The sequence below is a fragment of the Bos indicus genome, chromosome 3 (assembly GCF_029378745.1).
Source record: "Bos indicus isolate NIAB-ARS_2022 breed Sahiwal x Tharparkar chromosome 3, NIAB-ARS_B.indTharparkar_mat_pri_1.0, whole genome shotgun sequence".
NCBI lineage: Eukaryota > Metazoa > Chordata > Mammalia > Artiodactyla > Bovidae > Bos > Bos indicus.
This window is the reverse complement of record NC_091762.1, coordinates 94,173,218-94,191,630: the sequence shown is the minus strand read 5'-3', so window position 1 is coordinate 94,191,630 and position 18,413 is coordinate 94,173,218. Positions and strand designations below refer to the sequence as shown.

General features: G+C 34.3%; 1 protein-coding gene and 1 non-coding gene across 11 annotated transcripts in view; one reads left to right on the top strand and one right to left on the bottom strand.

The window, feature by feature from the left end:
- Positions 1-5,462: 5,462 nt before the first annotated feature.
- Positions 5,463-5,535, top strand: TRNAG-CCC (transfer RNA glycine (anticodon CCC)). Its single transcript has one exon. It is a non-coding gene; the product is annotated as a tRNA-Gly (tRNA).
- A 147-nt stretch (positions 5,536-5,682) lies between these two features.
- TUT4 (terminal uridylyl transferase 4) overlaps positions 5,683-18,413 on the bottom strand; it is a 129,216-nt gene continuing 116,485 nt past the window's right edge. For 2 of the 10 annotated variants that reach the window (XM_019957469.2, XM_070786533.1), the window contains exons 25-30: positions 16,264-16,379; positions 15,122-15,345; positions 14,071-14,171; positions 11,062-11,509; positions 7,242-7,400; positions 5,683-6,315 (exon numbers count right to left, since the gene is read on the bottom strand). In XM_019957469.2, coding sequence (XP_019813028.2) covers positions 6,227-6,315; positions 7,242-7,400; positions 11,062-11,509; positions 14,071-14,171; positions 15,122-15,345; positions 16,264-16,379 — 1,137 coding nt within the window. In that variant the 3' untranslated portion in view covers positions 5,683-6,226. Of the gene's footprint in view, positions 6,405-7,241; positions 7,401-11,061; positions 11,510-14,070; positions 14,172-15,121; positions 16,019-16,263; positions 16,380-18,413 lie in introns of those variants that run through there. The other 8 variants (XM_019957473.2, XM_019957474.2, XM_019957472.2 and 5 more) reach the window with 8 other exon arrangements.

The window sequence follows — 18,413 nt, the reverse complement described above, 5'->3', positions numbered from 1 at the left end:
GGGTTAAGGATGCTAAGGACAAAGCAAAATAAGGATTAAATAGTGCCCATGGGTATTGATAATCAAGAGAGTGTTGGATCTTTGCTAGAGGAGTTCTGTCTACCTGTACTCACCTTTCCTCCTTTAAAATGGAAAAAAAAAATTGATTTCCTGCAGCTCTGCCCCTGGCAACAATTGTGAAGACCAACTGCCACACAGGATCCAGTTTCTTGGGAAGTCATATCTAGTTACAGGCTGAATATCCTATTGCTTGTTGAACTTAAGGACTTTAGTATCAATATTAGTTTGGGGATTGTATTTGAGATTTCATGTTGTTCAATAATTGCTCTCCTGATAATATTTGAGCTAATAAAATCATAAGAGTTATTATGGTTCATCATACAACTATATATAGGACTGTCTTTAAAAATTAAATGTAAGCGCCTCTATTTGAATCTGTTACATAGAGTCCTAGCAGTTATTTCTTTTATCAAAGTGCTCTAAATCGAAAAAAAAAAGTGTATTCTGGCTGAATGACCTATGGACCAACCAAATTATCATCCAGTATATTAGTTTTAAAAGTATATTTTTAAAGTATAAAAATGTAGAAACCCACCCTAAACCCCAGTAATATTTAATACCAAAAATAAACCTTCCCAAGCGTAAACTACACACTGACAGCCTACTTGAGAGTGGGACATGTCAAACCTCTCTCTCTGGAGATCCCTTTGATAAACTACAGAATTGTAGAGCAGATGACTTTAGGACAAACCTTGCTGAGGGACCACTTCTGCCATCTGTGTGCTAGCCTACTGCATGAGTGAGGCCTTGGAACTAAAGGTTTACAACTTTCTTTGGCCTGTATTGAGACATATTTTACATCTTACCTCTATACTTTTACATATTCTGCACTAAAACAGATTTCAAGAAGATACTCCTTATGCAAAATACATTCTGATATTTCATTATCAGTTTTACCGTTGGGTATACAATCACTAAATGGTTTATACTCCCCACAATTTGAATTATACTGCTTTAAAAAGTTTGCCATTGGGCATGATGACCTTTTAATACTAAAGAATGAAGGGATATGTATTCTCAGGGGCAAAGGAAACAATGGATTTGGTGAGAGGCTTCCAATGTAACAAAGTTCATTCCTCTAGCCCCTTTCCATTATTTTTGGCAGATCTAAATTTAAATAAGCACTAATCAGAAAAAAATGCTCACATGCTGGTCATTCCTAGCCAAAAAAAGGAACAAGTTTCTACAGATTCAAAAAAGATAAAATGATGTTTTTTTTTAATGCAAGAATACAAGTTCAAAGAGATTAAAAGATAAGAGGTGGAAAGTAAGCATGGCAGAGCTTGAAGAAATGAAGATTTGAAAACTGAAAATGAAAGCCTTAGAAAATACAAAATAGATAAGGCACAGAGAAAACAGATCGGAGGAAATAAAAAATGGAAAAAGCTACAGAGATAATAAGAAAACATGGAAAGAAATCTTGCCCATGATTAACTGATATTTCTGATAAAGAGAATTGAGCAAATCAACTTAAAAAATTCAAATAGAAGAAAAATCACCTTGATTTAAAGAGAAAAAATATGGGCACCCAAGCAGAGAAATCAAGTCATGTATAGTGAGGGAAAGGATCAGGATGGCCCCAGGCACTGCCATTAAGGCAGTGAAGCAAAAGGCTCCAAAGGTCTAAGGAAAACAGTGTGTCGGGAACTTTATACCCAGCCAAGGTTGTCCTTAAAATATAAAGGGAATAGACATTCTTAAGTTTTCAAGTGCTTATAAGCATACAACCACTTGGGGGGAAAACTGCCTGATGTTACTGAAAAAGAAATGAATCAAATTAAGGACTTAGGGGAAAAAAGCAGCAGTAAAAGAAATGGTAGTAAATGCTTTAGAAATTTTACATAAAAATAATGGAAAATCGTTAAGACAAATGAAATATTTGAACACTGTACAGAAATAAGCAGGAAGTAGGAGAACTCAGTTTTTTATGACAGGAGTCATACGATCTCTAAAACATACATGAAACTGGGGAAAAAAAAAAAACTCCAGCCTCTTTAATGTTTTCTATACTCATCCTTATTTTAGGAGTCTTTAGATTCTCTTGTAGAAAAAAATTTTTTATAAGTTGAAAATTTTACATTTTTTTTCTTCAGTTAAATTGATGTAAAATTAATTTGCTGTATGTACTAAATACAGCATATGAACCCACTTTTGTAAAACTTTTCTTATGTATGTGTAACTATATGTTATGTGTGTATTAAAGAGATGGTTTGAAAGAATGAAACTCTGGATATTAATATTTCTGGCTTATGGAATTTTTAGTGATTTTTACACTGTTATTTAATGCTCTTTTTGTAATAAACATTATCCTTTACAAGGAAAAACTGTGTTTGGCGTTTAGGGCTTTTTTATAAGCTTATCAACACATTTTATATATTGTTTCTTGGAACTGCAAATTAGTAACCACTTTTTGACAATACAGCAATTTTGTAGTATGTAGCTTCCCAGGTGGCGCTAGTGGTAAAGAACCTGCCCGCCAGGAAATGTCAGTGTAAGAGACATGGATTAGATCCTTCCATCCAGAAGATCCCCTGGAGCAGGAAAAGGCAACCCACTCCAGTATTCTTGCCTGGAAAATCCTATGGACAGGGGAGCCTTAAGGGCTAACAGTCCATGTGGTGGCAAAGAGTTGGACACAATGAAGCAACTTAGCATAGCACAGCAGGAACCTTTGAATGTTTATCCTGAAAGTGAAAGTGATGTCTGACTCTTTGTGACCCCGTGGACTAGCCCACCAGGCTCCTCCGTCCATGAGATTCTCTGGGCAAGAATACTGGAGTGGGTTGCATTTCCTTCTCCAGGGGATATTCCCAACCCAGGGATCGAACCCAGGTCTCCCGCATTGCAGGCAGATGCTTTAACCTCTGAGCCACCAGAGGTTTATCCTTTTTATCTAATAATCCCATTTATAGTAAAGTAATTAGCTTCCAATTAAAATAATTTATATTAAAAAAATAAAAATTCTGACTTAAAGTGCAGTGATAATTGCCATTTAAGATTTGTTTCTGCCTAAAAGGTAAATTATCATTTCTATTATCACAAGATCTATAGTTTGTGAATAAATGCTGTTTCTCTCTGGGTTATTATGCTTTTAATGTTCAATTGAATATAATTTCCTAGCATCTGTTTTGATTTCTTATGATTATTTAATAGTGAAATTTAAATCACTCATTTAATACTGAAATGGGTTATATTATAAATCTTGAATATACAAGATAAATAAAAAACAATGCTAACAGAATAGTTAACAAAATAAAGAATTAAGTATTATAAAAAACTGACATAAAAATTGAGATATTTCATTTATAATAAAATGTTAATTTGAAAAAAAAAATTTCACCATAATACAGTTGATCTTTGAATAATGTGAGTTTGAACTGCATGAGTCCACTTGTATGCAGATTTTTTCCCAATAAACATTACAGTTCTACATGATCCAAAACTGGCTGAATCTGCAGATGTGGATATGGAGGGCCAACTATGGGATTTAAGCACCTGTGGATTTTGGTATCTGCCACAGATCCTGGAACCAATTCTCTGGATACTGAGAGCTGACTATAACCAAATACAAGAGTAGCCTATCCTATCATCATTTTACATATATATTTTATAAATTAGAAGAGCTGGAAACAGCAGAAATGTCTTATCTGCAGGGGACTGAATGAATATATAGTATGTTATTGTTAATATTTTTAAATAATCTTTAATGGCAAAGGAAAATGTTAATTACTCCATGTGATTGAACACTATACAAAAATTTCAAAGCAATGTGATCTTAAGCGTGTATATGTATTCTCTGCAGAAGACTGAATTTCAGACTTTTCAATTGATCTACAAGAGATTTGAATTCATAATAAATTTTATAGTTTATATGAAAAGTCTATAAATTGTAAAACTCAGCTACTACCACATAAATTACAAACAAATTTTCTATTTTTCAACTTGGAACAGTTCTACAATTGAATACTAGCAATTACTGAAGGAAGGACAAGTGAAATGCTGAAAATTACTACATAGGAACACTGTTATATAAGTAAAACTTAGGTGACTGGGGTTTATTGCCCCATAAATACCTTTTGCCAGATAGTATACTACCTACCTTAGAGAAGGAAGGCTGAACTGGGGCAGTCTCTTGTTGCAGATTAATTTTGGGGGCAAGAGGAGTGTTGCGCTGCACAGCTTTTGGCATTTTAGTTCCCCGACCAAGGATTGAACCCAGGCCCTTGGCAGTGCTCGTGCAGAGTCCTAACCACTGGACCACCAGGGAATTCTCAAATCATTTTCTTTTTAATGAATATTTAAAATATGTACAAAAGTAGAACAGAAAAACCAGCACTCTATTCTCTAAGACCTGAAAGGACATGAAATGCTTAGAACACTGACTTTAAAGAAAAATCTTGAATTCTCTTAAGTCATATTTTAACAGAAAAGTGTACATTGGGCCAGTTACCTATCTCATCATTAACAAAAGCAATAAGCTAAACTCCACCACTTAGTAGGATTCCATGAGATTGTGAATGAAGCTTTTTTTTTTTAAGTTTAACTGACCAACACTATGTTAGTTCCAGGTGCACAGCATAGTAATTCACAATGATCGCCAAGGCATGCTGAAGCTTTAATATGAAAAACTAACAGCTTAACATTTAATAAATTCCTTTCCAAGGCTATAAATACGGCAGGAAAGCCTTCCAACCACCTGCAATAGATTTCAAGCATCTCCCTTCCATACTGGAACTGTGGCAAAAGCCCACGTGCTCTCCTATTTAAGGAACACATATCTGTGAGGAAGCAGAAGAAAGATAATACACTGTTCTTAAAAGACATTGTATTTACTTATTCTGCAGATTTCCAAATAAATCTATAGCATCGTTTAGTCTGAAATCTCTGGCAAGTCTCTCTCAGTTGTTCATATAAGATGACCTCACTTCAACGTAAAGTACCAGGAACAGTTAAATACACCACCACCAATACAAGCTTGAAATCCAACTATAATCACTGATCACGAGGTATTATTGGTAAACACCATCCTTCCAAAGCGTACTTTGAGTCCAGTAATACAGGACTCAAAACAGTCTGGCATATGTTAGTTCCTCAGTAAATAAGAATTACCTTCCCTCCATTCTAATTGTCAGTATCCGTTTCAATGGTTTAAAAACTCTACTTCAAAGACCTGTTTCAAATTGATTCCCAACATGTAACTGTCCTAACTTTAGAATTCATTTTGTTTTGCACCTCCAGTTTTTTCAATGATAAAATGAGATAGTATCTGCTTCTATCAATCTCATATGGGTGTTGTGAAGATCCAATAAAATAAAGTGAAAAGATTCTTAGATCTTTTTCTAAAATTAAGTCTGTGATTCAGAATAGTCTATTCACTGGGAGAAAAACAAATCTCTGGGGCTTCCCTGGTAGTCCAGTGGCTAAGACTCTGTACTCCCAATGCAGAGGGTCTGGGTTCAATCCCTGGTCAGGGAACTAGATCCCACATGTAGTAACTAAGAGTTCACATGCCACAACTAAGACAGGGTGCAGCCTAATAAATAAATGCTTTAAAAAAAATCTCTGAATTGTAACATTATATTCCTATCATCTAAACAACTAGATGAATTAACCAAATTTGACTCTTGTCAAAAAGATTTATTAACTTAAAATAGAATTACTTCAAATACAGACAAAAGCAAATTTCTGTTCAAGTATGAATATTTTCAATATACAAGAATGTAAAAGAAATTCTAAATCTTCAATCTTGAGGTTTTATTTTATTATTTTTTTACCTTTTAAAAAGTTTTTGGCACTACAAGGTTCTGTAAAGAATAGAAGTGACAAATTTAAAACACATGAAAGTCTTTCCTAATTCTTAAGAACAATATATATAAAGTCTGAAGCAACCAAAGTATGAATACAGCTAATAGAAAATAAAGAATGTAATTTTTAAATTCTCTCTTTATACAATTCATCAAGGTTAAACAAAACAAAATTCCCTTAAAAATAGGGTAATAAAATAGATGAAATTTGTATCACCCAATTTGGTGATACTAGTAAAAACTATAGTTCATATTTATATACAAATAATACAGTCTTTAAAAACAGTCTTAGAATTTAAATAAGCTATCTAAATGTTAAAATTTTAAATCAGAACCTGATTTGTTTTATTTTCCATTAAATGTCACTTTTTCTGCTGAATGTAACTGACACTGAGGTACGGATACCCTTGAGACAGCAGGATTGGCTGGTTGCTGTGCATCTGTAGACCAGCTGAAAGAAAATGGACTTGCATTACTCCGACACGTTTCCTCTTGGTGGGTGGGGACAACGCTCTCTACACCGACGGGTGGCACATCTGTCTGTTGGACACAACACAGACAGGAAACTGAAAGGCTTGTGCCTATTTACCTGATAACCACTTAGAATTAACTTTTTCCCCCTAGACATTCCCTATTTGAATTGAGATACTGTGGAGGCAAATAAGACTAGATAATGTGCTATTCATTACTTAGACCAAAGCCATTACTGGTACATAAGTACCAACAATATAATCAATTCAAATGTCATTCAAATCTCAGTTTTACTAAACAATTACACTACTCAACTCAAAAATTCTACTAGATTCCATTGCTTACTAAACTAAATCCAAACTCCTTTATAATATGACCTCAGCTGACCTTCTCTAGCCTCATTACCTACACATTTTTCCATTTACCTCATCTACTATTATTTTTTCTTTTTTCCTATTCTTTTTACTGAGGCAAAACTCAGTGATTTTGCGTATATTTTTGCCTCAGCTAAGAACACTCTTCTCTAATCTCTACACAATCTCTAGGGAAAAAAATTCCATATATTTCAAGACTTAATTCAAATGTCAAAATCTTAGGCAGTTTGATCCCTGGTGTCCATATTCTGTTCTCTCTGCTAGGGCAAAGTTAATGGATTCCTCTAAGCTCCTATCCTTGTCTGTTTTACATGTCTAGCTTTCCTAATAAAATATGTATTAAGTGTAGGTGTTATTATTTAATTCTGCTTGAGCAGTAAGCATCTAGCACAATCTGACATACAGTATGCTCTCTCAATGAATATTTACTGAATTCCTGAAGTTTCACTCCCAGATCCTGGCCTTTTCAAAGGCTCCATTGTCCCAGAACAAAACCCACTCAGCCTTGTAACAAATATGTAAGCAACGGTACCTTGAGTATAGAAAGGTTTGTTGGGCTGGAATCTGGCATTTCCCTGATGCATGAAGTTCTGATGCAAACCATAAGGCCACGAAGCTGGGACAAGAGGGAAATGGGGTCGTGGTGCATGTTCCCAGGGAATTGGAGGATTCAGTCCTGGAAATCCTGGCTCTGCATTTCAAGAACAAAGGAGAGATATATGTTAAAACATCACCTTGTTCATTCAAACATCCCTTCATTCCACAAAGATTTATGGGTCATCACTGACCAAGAAATATGCTAAATGCAGAGGATATCCTCCTCCCAAATTTTAAAAAAAATTTTTATTGAAGTATTGTTGCTTTATAATCAGCTATATGCTACACATATACCCTTTTTTAAATTTCCTTCCCATTTAGATCACCAAAGAGCACTGAGTGGAGTCCCCTGTGCTATACAGTAGGTTCTCATTAGTTATCTAAATGTCTTATTTAGGAATAATTTGAGAACAATTACAGTGTTTTATTTCTTAAAAGTTTTTTTGGTTGACATATCTACACAATTAATACTATATATTAACAGTGTAAATCATATCAATTTGTGTGTATATATATATATCAATAATGTACATATGTCAATATATGTATTATGTACAGTGTATACATGTTAACCAAAAAAACTTTTAAGGAATAAACACTGTAACTGTTCCTAAATTATTCATAAAGGAAATACTTAAGAAGACATATACAATAATATGGGTAATTGCTGTAACAGATTGGTGATGGTGTCTAAAGAGGGGACTAATCCAACTGTTCAAAGACAGAGAAAGTTTTCCTAAAATGATTGACTAAATTGAATTTTAAAAGACAAGAAACAAGTTAGGCAAAATGGGAGAGGGAGGGAATTTCAGACAGAAGGAATAGTGTGTTCAAAAGCCAGGAAGCAGGAAAGTACAAGTTTGGGAAGCTGCAAAACAATTGGCAATACAGAGACAAATGCAAAGGAAAGCAGTGGTAAGAGGAAAGGCTGGACAGGTAGGTAGAATTTATATTTCAAAGAACCTTAGTATGTCATTAAGCAGCTTACATTTTATCATAAAGACACTGCCAATTATCCTAGAATCAATTATATATTGGCCTGGAAGATTCTGTTAGAAGCTGAGACATTGTGGTGAAATGGTTGAAAACAGGCCTTGGTGCCAAACAACTTTAAGTTCAAATACTAATTACAAAAATTACTAAAGTTTAATTATGAACCCCAGGTTGTTATGAGGATTAAATAAGATAACAAAAATAAAGTGGCCTGCACAAATTCTGGCATATAACCAGGAACTCAAAAAAAAAACCAAACATGAGTCCTATTCTACGGCAAACCACCCCTACCTATCTTAGAGTAAGTCTTTCAAAATGCAGTAACCCCTGAATCTTTTGGATCATTTCTGGAGGCTTTTCTCATTCAGGATCAAAATGTGGCAGGAAATAATCTGAAAGACACTGGCCCTTATTTACTAAACTTCCTAGCAGGAAGTTAGGAGGGACAGGATAGGGAAGAAGAAAACCAAAACCCATACTAGCCACACTCCTACAAGCTTGGTCTTCTTAGGAGGTAGCTAGTAAACATAGCAGCTGGTTCACTGCAAGTTCGTAAAGCCAAGTTACAACTGAGAGCTGAAGCTACAGAGCTCAGAGTTTACAAAAAATAAGACTGGGTATACATCACTGAAATCCTTACTAACTGAGAAACATTTTTACATAAAAGAGTATTTTTAGGATATAGTTCAATCTCTCTTGGTCGTTTTTCACAACCAAATATTTTTGTAATTCGAGATAGTCTGAACAATTACCATTAAAGACAATTTGAAAAATGGGGGGACACACTCATACAACCCCCTATTCTAACGCAAACACTATTATCATTTTAATGTATCCCCATCTGGTTTTTCCATTTTTAACATAATGTTAATTTTAGCAGTAATAGTAACTAGAAGTTGTACACCCATCCAACAAATAATAAATTTTTTTGCTGAGTAATAGTTTATTATATAATAGAAGTATACAAACAACATCTATCTGACAACAGTCACTATACTGGACACTAGGAAGACAATGATAGACAAGAAACAATTTACAATCTCTTAAAGTTCAGTCTAATGCATTATGCAGACAAGTAAACAGGCAATTTCAACACAGTAAGACAGGTCTTATAATATGGATATTAAGGAAACATGGAGGAGAGAAAAGAATACCTAATACAATTGGAGGAGACGATCTATAAGAATTAGAGACTTCCTAAAGAAAGTGATCCAAATTTTAAAATGAAGGATAAGTAAGTTAGCTAAGCTTTTGGAGAAATGCAGAAGGAGGCGAGAGTGAACAGGAGAGTTATTGCAGAGGACATTCCAGGCAGAGGGAACCAACCACTTAAGTAAATAATCAGGGGTAAGAGCATGGTGTGTCTGTAGGGTGTTAATTAATTAGTTCATTAAGGCTAAAACAGAGATCAACTAGTGGTAGAGAGAGGAAGAAGTTAAAACTCTTCAAACTGAATCAATATATCAAAAGGCAAAGCATGTGTCTGTCTTCATGGTTATATAACTCAGTGACTATCACAGTGTTTATCATGGCATGCATATAATAAACATTCGTTGAATGAGAAAAGCAGAGGCCACATTAGAATGGCCATGTATGACATATATCCTTTGATCCTTGAAATCTAAATGAGTTCCACATTCTGGAATTTCTGCTCAGCAAAATATACTATCTGTATTATTCCAAAAGAGGTCAGAGATTCCTCCATTACAGTGCTTTAAGAAAACATATATTGATTTAAAACTATCACTAAAATTATTCTGAAAATTTATAAAGGTAAATAATCAAGCTTTTATTCTACATTTCCTCTACAAACAATATATGAGGATAACCAAGTAGTTAATAAGGAAAAGAATCACAGACAGTTACAGAAGAATCACAAACAATAAATAGAAAACATAGATAACTTAAACCCGGGTAATGGGAGGGTTATACTTAACTCTCTCCTTTCGTGTTCAAGTTTTCCATGATAAAAGTTTTAAAAATAAATATAATGTAAAACTAGTTTAACAGCATTTATCAACTATTTTTAAATACATAAAAATGAAAAAAATGACTGGCTAGCAATAAACCAAAATACTTCTGAACAATTCTACCCAGGAATTAAGATTATAGATGGTTTATTTTTTCCTTTTCAAATGCTCTACAAAGAATATGCATTATTTAAATATCAGTAAAAAAAACTATTCTTTCTTAAGCTATAAAGGGTTACTAATCTTTTTCTTTTTAGAAAACTGCTTCTTAGTAAGTAAGGAGACAGTAAGAGTCCAAAGCAAAGATTACAGGTTTTAAAGAAAGAAATTAAGTTTAAATCCTGGACCTACTATGATTATGACAGCATGACAGTTATTTTTAACTCTTCACAATTTCCTCAACTGTAAAAATAAGTGCTAATAATACCTACACCAAATGAGACTGTAATGAAATTTTAAAATAATAACAAACATTTATATTTATTATCTCATTTAATATTCACAACATTCCTGAGAGTTAGGTTCTATTAATACACACTTATTTCACACATGAAACCGATGTACAAAGAGATTAAGCAAATGCCTGATGCCACATAATAAATGGCAGAGCCACAATTCAAATCCAGGTGGTCTGAATCCATAGCCCATACTCTTCACCTTACCTTATGCTCCCCACTCCACAAATAATGATTGCCATCTTTTTACTCACATTTATCTCCCCAGGTTCAACCAATAATACAATTCATCCAACCTTTCTACAGAAAGATACAAAAGAAGAGAAGAAAGGGTTACCCGAATTCCCCACTGTACCATTGTTCACCAGGGAATTTGGAGCCACAGTACGGGGCCAGTGTCCATCATGAGAGGAGCTAGGGATCGCCACGGGTCTGGCAGCAGGCTGTGCAAAGATGATGCTGGGATCGTTCAGGCCAATATTGCTGGGCGCACTGCCTGGTGCAGAATGGATCACTGGGCCGTGAATAGGCCAGGACGGGGCAGGGATCTGGAGGGGATGCATTGGCAACAATCCCATGTTGTGCATGGGAGAATACTGAGCTGGTGGTGACTGAGGAAAGTTATACATAGGCATCTGGACCTGATGGGGGTGCTGGGTTCCCTGCTGAGGTGGGCCAAGCTTGGGCTGGGATCCTGGCTGGGATGGAGGCTGGGTAATGGCAGTGGATTGGGAAGAGTTCTGTGGAAATGGCTGGGGCTGAGGAGAATAAGATGGCGAATCAGACTGCAGAGAAAAAAAAAGATATATTTTAAAATTAATTTATGAACATCTTAATTTTATAAAAGCAGAAATTATAAAAATATAAAACTATGGAGTTACTTCATCAGAATACTATAAACAGAACTCTATGATATACATACTAACAGATAATAACAGAACCTCATTTTATATGAAGGTAGAGTTTTTCCCAAGGTTCTCAACCCTCTCTCACATAGGTTTTATCTATAAATCTTTTTATTGCCCAAAGAAGACAAAGTCCAGACAACATACTTATCACATAGAACCCACAACTCCAACTGTAACTAGAAGTTTACATCTAAGTATCTCACACTGACTTTCATTTAGCTCCTCAACAAACATTTACAGGGTGTCAGTTATGTACTGGGCATTGTTCTAGGTATTAAAAATAAAATACTAACATGTATGCCCTCATGAAGCTTAAAGTCAATAAGGAAAAAGAGGAGGAACAGATAAAAATTACATAAGCAATCACAATAAAATATAATGATTACTATGATAAAGACTGTATAATGTATAATGAAATCCCAGAGCAGGAATACCTAAACCCACTTTGGGAGAAGAGGAGAAAACAAGATGAAAGCAAGTGGAAATTAAGGAAATCTTCCTGAAGGAAACGATTTTTAAGCTGATACTTATATAGAAACCAATATGATAAAAGAGAGTAGAGAAAAAGGAGAAGGGAAGATTCAGTTAGAGAACAACATAACTGAAGGTATACAGAAACAAAAGCACATGGCCTTTTAAAGTAATTGGAATCTGAAATGACAGTTACCTAGGCTAGGGAAGCAAATGGATGTGAACTATTTTTTATAGATAGAAACAATAGGACCTGGTGACTGACTGGATGCGGAGGTTGAGGGAAAAGTAGTAGTGGCAGGAAACTAGAGACAGTGAAATCATTCAATGAGATGGAGAAGACAGGAGCAAGAGGCAAACTTGGGAAGTTGGAAAGAAATATAAGCTACATTCTAGACATGTTGAAGCTGAAGTGCTTTGTGAGACCTTGAACTGCAAAGTCCATTAGTCAGACTCTTACCCAGTCTCAGGTGGGGTGAGTGCTAGAAGTAGAGGATGAGAGTTAGGGGCACCATAGCAAAGTGGTCAGAGCACAGGTTTTGGAAACAGAACCTAAGGATACAATTTCTGGTTCCAAGTGTTTATTGACCTCAGGCAACAAACTTAAATCTCAGTTTCTTCACCTGTAAAGTATAAATAATAGAATCTACATCATAGGTTTTTGTGAAGATTAACTACAACAATATATGTCAAAAACATAAACACCAAATTCAGAATAGTAGATACATTTTAGTAGCAAGGAAGGGATAGTAGGAAAGTTTTAAGAAGGGAACAGCATCCAAGAGGAATGCATAGGAGTTGTCAACTGTGGATACACTTAAATAAAACCAAAATAAGAAAACATTGAGAATTGTTAAAGCCTGGTAGTAGTGCATGGATGTTTATCATTTTCTATACCTTTTCAGTATTTTAAAAATATTTAATAAGAAGAAACAGGAAAGATGCATAGATAGCAAACAGCAATCAATAAATGTTGTTACTGTAATATAATTGTTATTATATAATTTTTATGAAAATGTCAGACCCATAGTGGTACATATTCAAGTGTTGGAGGTAGGGTTAGTGGGATCCTAAATGTTTTTTTAAGACAAGTTCTACTATTGCTCTTCAAATGCTCTAAGAATTTTTTTCCAAAACACAGATCACATCAGATTTAGCATGTTTAATAGTTAACAGCTTTGAAGTGATGTAGACCTGTGTTTGAATCTTTTAATTTCTCTTATTCTCAGCTTCCCAATTTGTAAAATTTGATCATACCAATACCTATTGCTTCACATGGCCATTCGAAGGATTAAATGTGATAACAGGTGTGAAGCACTAAAGCACAGTGTCAGATTTAGAATAAGCATTCAATTAGTATTTACCTAATTTAAAATGTACAAGGTGAATACATATTTAGACAAAGGTTAGAGCAACTCAGCAAAGATAACATGAAACCTGTGAATCAGAAATCTAATTAAATACTCTGTCTTTTACAGGATACATTTCACTAGGTATCCATATCAGCGATGAGAAGCCAAAAAATTTCAAGCAAATGAAGTATCATGCATGCACTGCCTTAACAGTACTAAATCCTTAATACATCTCAATTTTGGGGTCTATTTTTAATTAACAGTGTTCTTTCATTATAGAATATTCTTCCATATTCCTGCATTATGCAAAACCTAAAACCTTAAAGTTATTACTTTATTATAATCCAACCAACAACCTTATTTGGTAGTTACCTTATTTTATAAATAAGAAATAGGTTCACTGAAGTTAAGTATCTTGCCCATAGATTAAAACTCAGATCTATATTACTCCAAAAGTAATGCTCATTCTAGCTGATGTGCCTAGCAAGGACATCTCTATAAAGCATTGTGTAATCTGAAAGACTGAATTTGCCAATCTCAAAGATCAACCTTATCACCCACCAAAATTAGCTGTTTTCCTGCCAAGACCAACCCATCTGCAAGCAGAGTACTCACGCATTCTGAGGACTGCCTAGTCCTTATGGACTGATCACCTTGTTGCTGGGCTGAACCAGCCACCTGCTGGGCATTTACAAGATTGCGGACCAGCTGGGCTGCTAAGAGAAGACATCAAAAAGAAATAAAATAGATAAAATAACAGAAAAATGGTAATCAATAAACTCCCTTCTTCAGTACAACAGTCTCAAATCTATGATTTTACAAACTTGGACTTTTAAACTATGATTATGTTAGCAAAGAACTTTTTAACAACTCATTTTTTAATTTTTTTTTAAATTTTATTTTATTTTAAAACTTTACATAATTGTATTATTTTTGCCAAATATCAAAATGAATCCACCACAGGTATACATGTGTTCCCCATCCTGAACCCTCCTCCCTCCTCCCTCCCCATACCATCCCTCTGGGTCGTCTCAGTGCACTAGCCCCAAGCATCCAGTATCATGCCATTTCTCAATCCTTAGAGCATTAAAAAAATACAGTGATTCTGGAAACAAGAACAAATATCATACTGTTTTCTAAAGAAGATTATACATTTATTTAAGAAAATAACTCTGGCAACAAGAATCTGAGTAACTAGAAATCATCACATATATTTTGTTTTTTTCTTTCAATAAACTCTCATCTGGGTTTCTAATTCATAAAATTCCCTATGAAATATAATAAGAACAGATCTCCCTCTCTTATAAAAGACATGGGAAGAGATATAATTTCTCCTATATATTCCCAAAAAAACAATCTCTCATTAACTTTTGGGGGTGGGTAGTTAACTTTTGTTAACTTTTCATAGCAAGAGAATAAAGAATATGACTCAAATCCAAAAAATACGTGGAGGGAGCTGACTGAATACAACAGACTGCTAAGACCTTGATATTAAACATATCCAAATACTATTCAAAGTAAAAACCTAAATTTTCTCTTTAATAAATTAAAAGACCTAAAGTCATACAGCTATGTTTAGAATAGAGAAGAATCAGGGCCCTTAAAATGACATCAACATAAATGACACTATTTCTGCCAAAAACTATTTTTGGCTTTTTCTATTTACCTGCCACACTGCTATTCCTCTGACGGGCCAGCTTGACCTCTGGGCACTCCCTTCGCACATGTCCTGCATCTCCGCAGATAAAACATCTGAGGTCTCTGGGGTCTCTAAAGTCTCTAGTGTCGTGGAGGTCTCGGGGGTCAAGAAGGTCTCGGGAGTCTTTCTCCTCTTCATTCCCTTCTTTCTCTTCTTCACTGTCTTTCTTCTTTAGTCTAAACAGTAAACTGCTGATAGCAATAACGTGGGGCTAGGGACTTATAAACCGAGGGAACTATAGAATAAACTAAACTATACAAGAGCCTCACAATAAAGGGACTAACATGCCCATTGTTTCATGCACTTTTCTGAAGGCAAGGGTTCTCACATACCTACTCATATGGCAGACACCGGGTATTCTAGTAGTTTCATTATACAATATCAGTTTTTAATGTTTAATAGCAAATTTTAATTCTACAATCCTTAGTTGGCTATTTATTATCTCCATTTTATAGAGAAAGACATTTGAGGCTTAGAGAAAGTGTCTTCTCTAAATTTAATAAATAGCAGTGATGGAAACTACGAATTTGTTCTGTATGAAAAGTTCTAAGCTCTTTACATTAAGTAAGGCTTAATGACTAAAAAAGGAATTTCCTGGCCTAATAACATAGTATAAAGAACACAGGAAAGTACGACAGACATATTTTCAGGGAGCACAGAGGATGTATATTCCTTAAGGGAAAGAGTATATAGGCATATCTTACAATATATACCTCAAAGATTCATTTAATTATTTTTCACTTATTTGTTTTCGTAACAGTGAGGTTCTCAGCAAGAACCTCGTATCTTGGTCTTTTTTTCCCTTGGATCCTAGCACACTTTCCAGCATACAGTAGGTGTTAATACTTCTGCAGTTTAAAAAGCCTTAATGAATAGATGAACAAATAATAAACATCATGAGACACCAATGTACCAGGAATAAATCTCACTCTTTCACAAAACACCATTCAAATATACATTTACCTAAGGGTCAACTTCAAGCTCTAAACTTTCTCAATTTAAACATATCTAAACACAATTTGCCTCATATTATTTTCCTCATATTTATTTATATCAATTTGCCTCATATTTATTTTCCCTACAATGTTGTTATATAATCATTTGCCAACCTTCTCCTTTTGGGGCAGTCTTTCATATAGTGGCCTATTTTTCCACATACACGGCAACATCGATCATTGGGAGCCAGTTCTCCATCTGTTAATACTCTGGAATCAAAGAAGTACTCCTAGGAAGAAAATACAACTTTACTAGGGAAAAAAAAAAAATCACTGTAAACTTTTGAATCCAAATGGAAAACAGACCAGGACCCAAAAGTAATTTTTTAAAAAACAAAATAAATATCAACAAGTATTTCACTGTAACTAAAACCATGATATGAAAACAAGATTCAGAATTATCATCATCAATATCACAGCTGCTAACAGTACTAATCACTTCACATTCACACTTTTTTCTCATTCATCTGTAACATCTTTGTGTAATACCCCAATAAAGTAGATACTATTTTCCTGCTCATTTTATAGATGAGGAAACTGAGGCTCCAAGGCTCGGAAAGTTCAAGCCGTTTGCCCACAGCAAAAAATGCTAGTAAGTAAGAGATAAAGGATTTCAAGCTAAGTCTGTCTGACTACAAATCTCATGCTTTCTGCCCCACCAGGCTACTTCCACAAAGGAATCAGTATCTTTACAAAATAACTCTATGTAAATAAATCAATCCTCTGGTTTGTTTAAAGTATCACTGGATTTACATTCAACATTTCAAGAATATGTAACATTTACTATCCAAAGTAGAATACACCTAAAAAGAATACAGAGAACCAATAAGAATTTAAATCATTTTTCCAAGTCTTCGAAGAATCAGCTCATTTTCGCTTTATCTTACTACCTTTGTTATCTTTCTAAGCTTTAGTTTAGTTTTGCACCATCACAAAGACTAGTTTATCCTGACAATACCCATATCTTTGGATGGCAAGAGAACATGTTTACTTAGTACTCTGATTTCTTCAAATCTATCTAATGTCAGGGATAAAAGTTTAAGAGAGACACCCACTACATGGCTATTAGAAAAGAAAAAAGATAGCAACAAGTATTGTGAGGATGTGAAAAAACTGGAACCTTCATATATTGCAGGTAGGAATATAAAATAGTCCAATTCTTTTAAGAAACAGCTTGGTAGCTCCTCAGAAAGTTAAACATAAACTTATTAAAACGACCCAACAATTCTACCATTACGTATATGCCCAAAAGAAATGAAAACATACATCCACAGAAAATTTTGTACACAAATATTTATAGCAGCACTACTCATAGTAGCCAAAGAATAGAAACAATACAAATTTCCAACAAACTGAAGAATGAATAAATAAAATGTAATATAACCATACAATGGAATATCATTCAACCATAAAAAAAAGAATGAAATATTGATATATGCTACAGCTTGAATGAACCCTGAATACATTCTGTTAGATGAAAGAAACCAGTCACAAAAGGCTACACATACTCTGATTCCATTTTCATAAAACGTCCACAATAGGCAAATCAACAGAGTGAGAGGAAAAAGGAAGGAGGACTGACTGCTAATTGGGACAGGAGTTTCCTTGAGAGAGGACAAAATGTTCTAATTAGATGTGGTGATGGTTGTACAATCTTGCAAAAAATACTCAAAAACACTGAATTACTCACTTTATATAGGTGAACGCTAAAGTACATGAATTATTTCTCAATAAAACTGTATTTCTATAAAAGAACACAATATAATTCTTTACTACTGATGAAGTCAACATAATTTATTAAACTCTTCATTATCATTTTTTCTGATAAGACAAAAATGAAAGCCTTTCTTAATTTACCTGGTTGCTTATGGCAAAATCTAGGAAATCCCCCTGATTTCTCCTCGACTCATCACCTCTAATTAACCACCAGGTTGTATCCATTCTATTCCTGAGTATCTATCTCTTTAATCAATTTTTCTTCATCCCACCTTCCTAGTTAAGGTGGCCTAGACCTGGGGTCAGCAAACTTCTGGGAAGAGCCAGAGAGTTAAAATTTTAGGTGTTGAGGTAAAATTGAAGACATTGTATTATATAGGTACTTATAAAATAAGAGAGAAAATTCCCACAAAAATTTTATTGAAGAATTTCAAAATATATTAATAATAACAGAGTATAATGTTTTTATAATGTAAGTTTACTAATTTGAAAAAAGGAATATTTTCTGGAGGAGACATTTGCTTAATTGGAGTTCAAAGTTAGTGCTC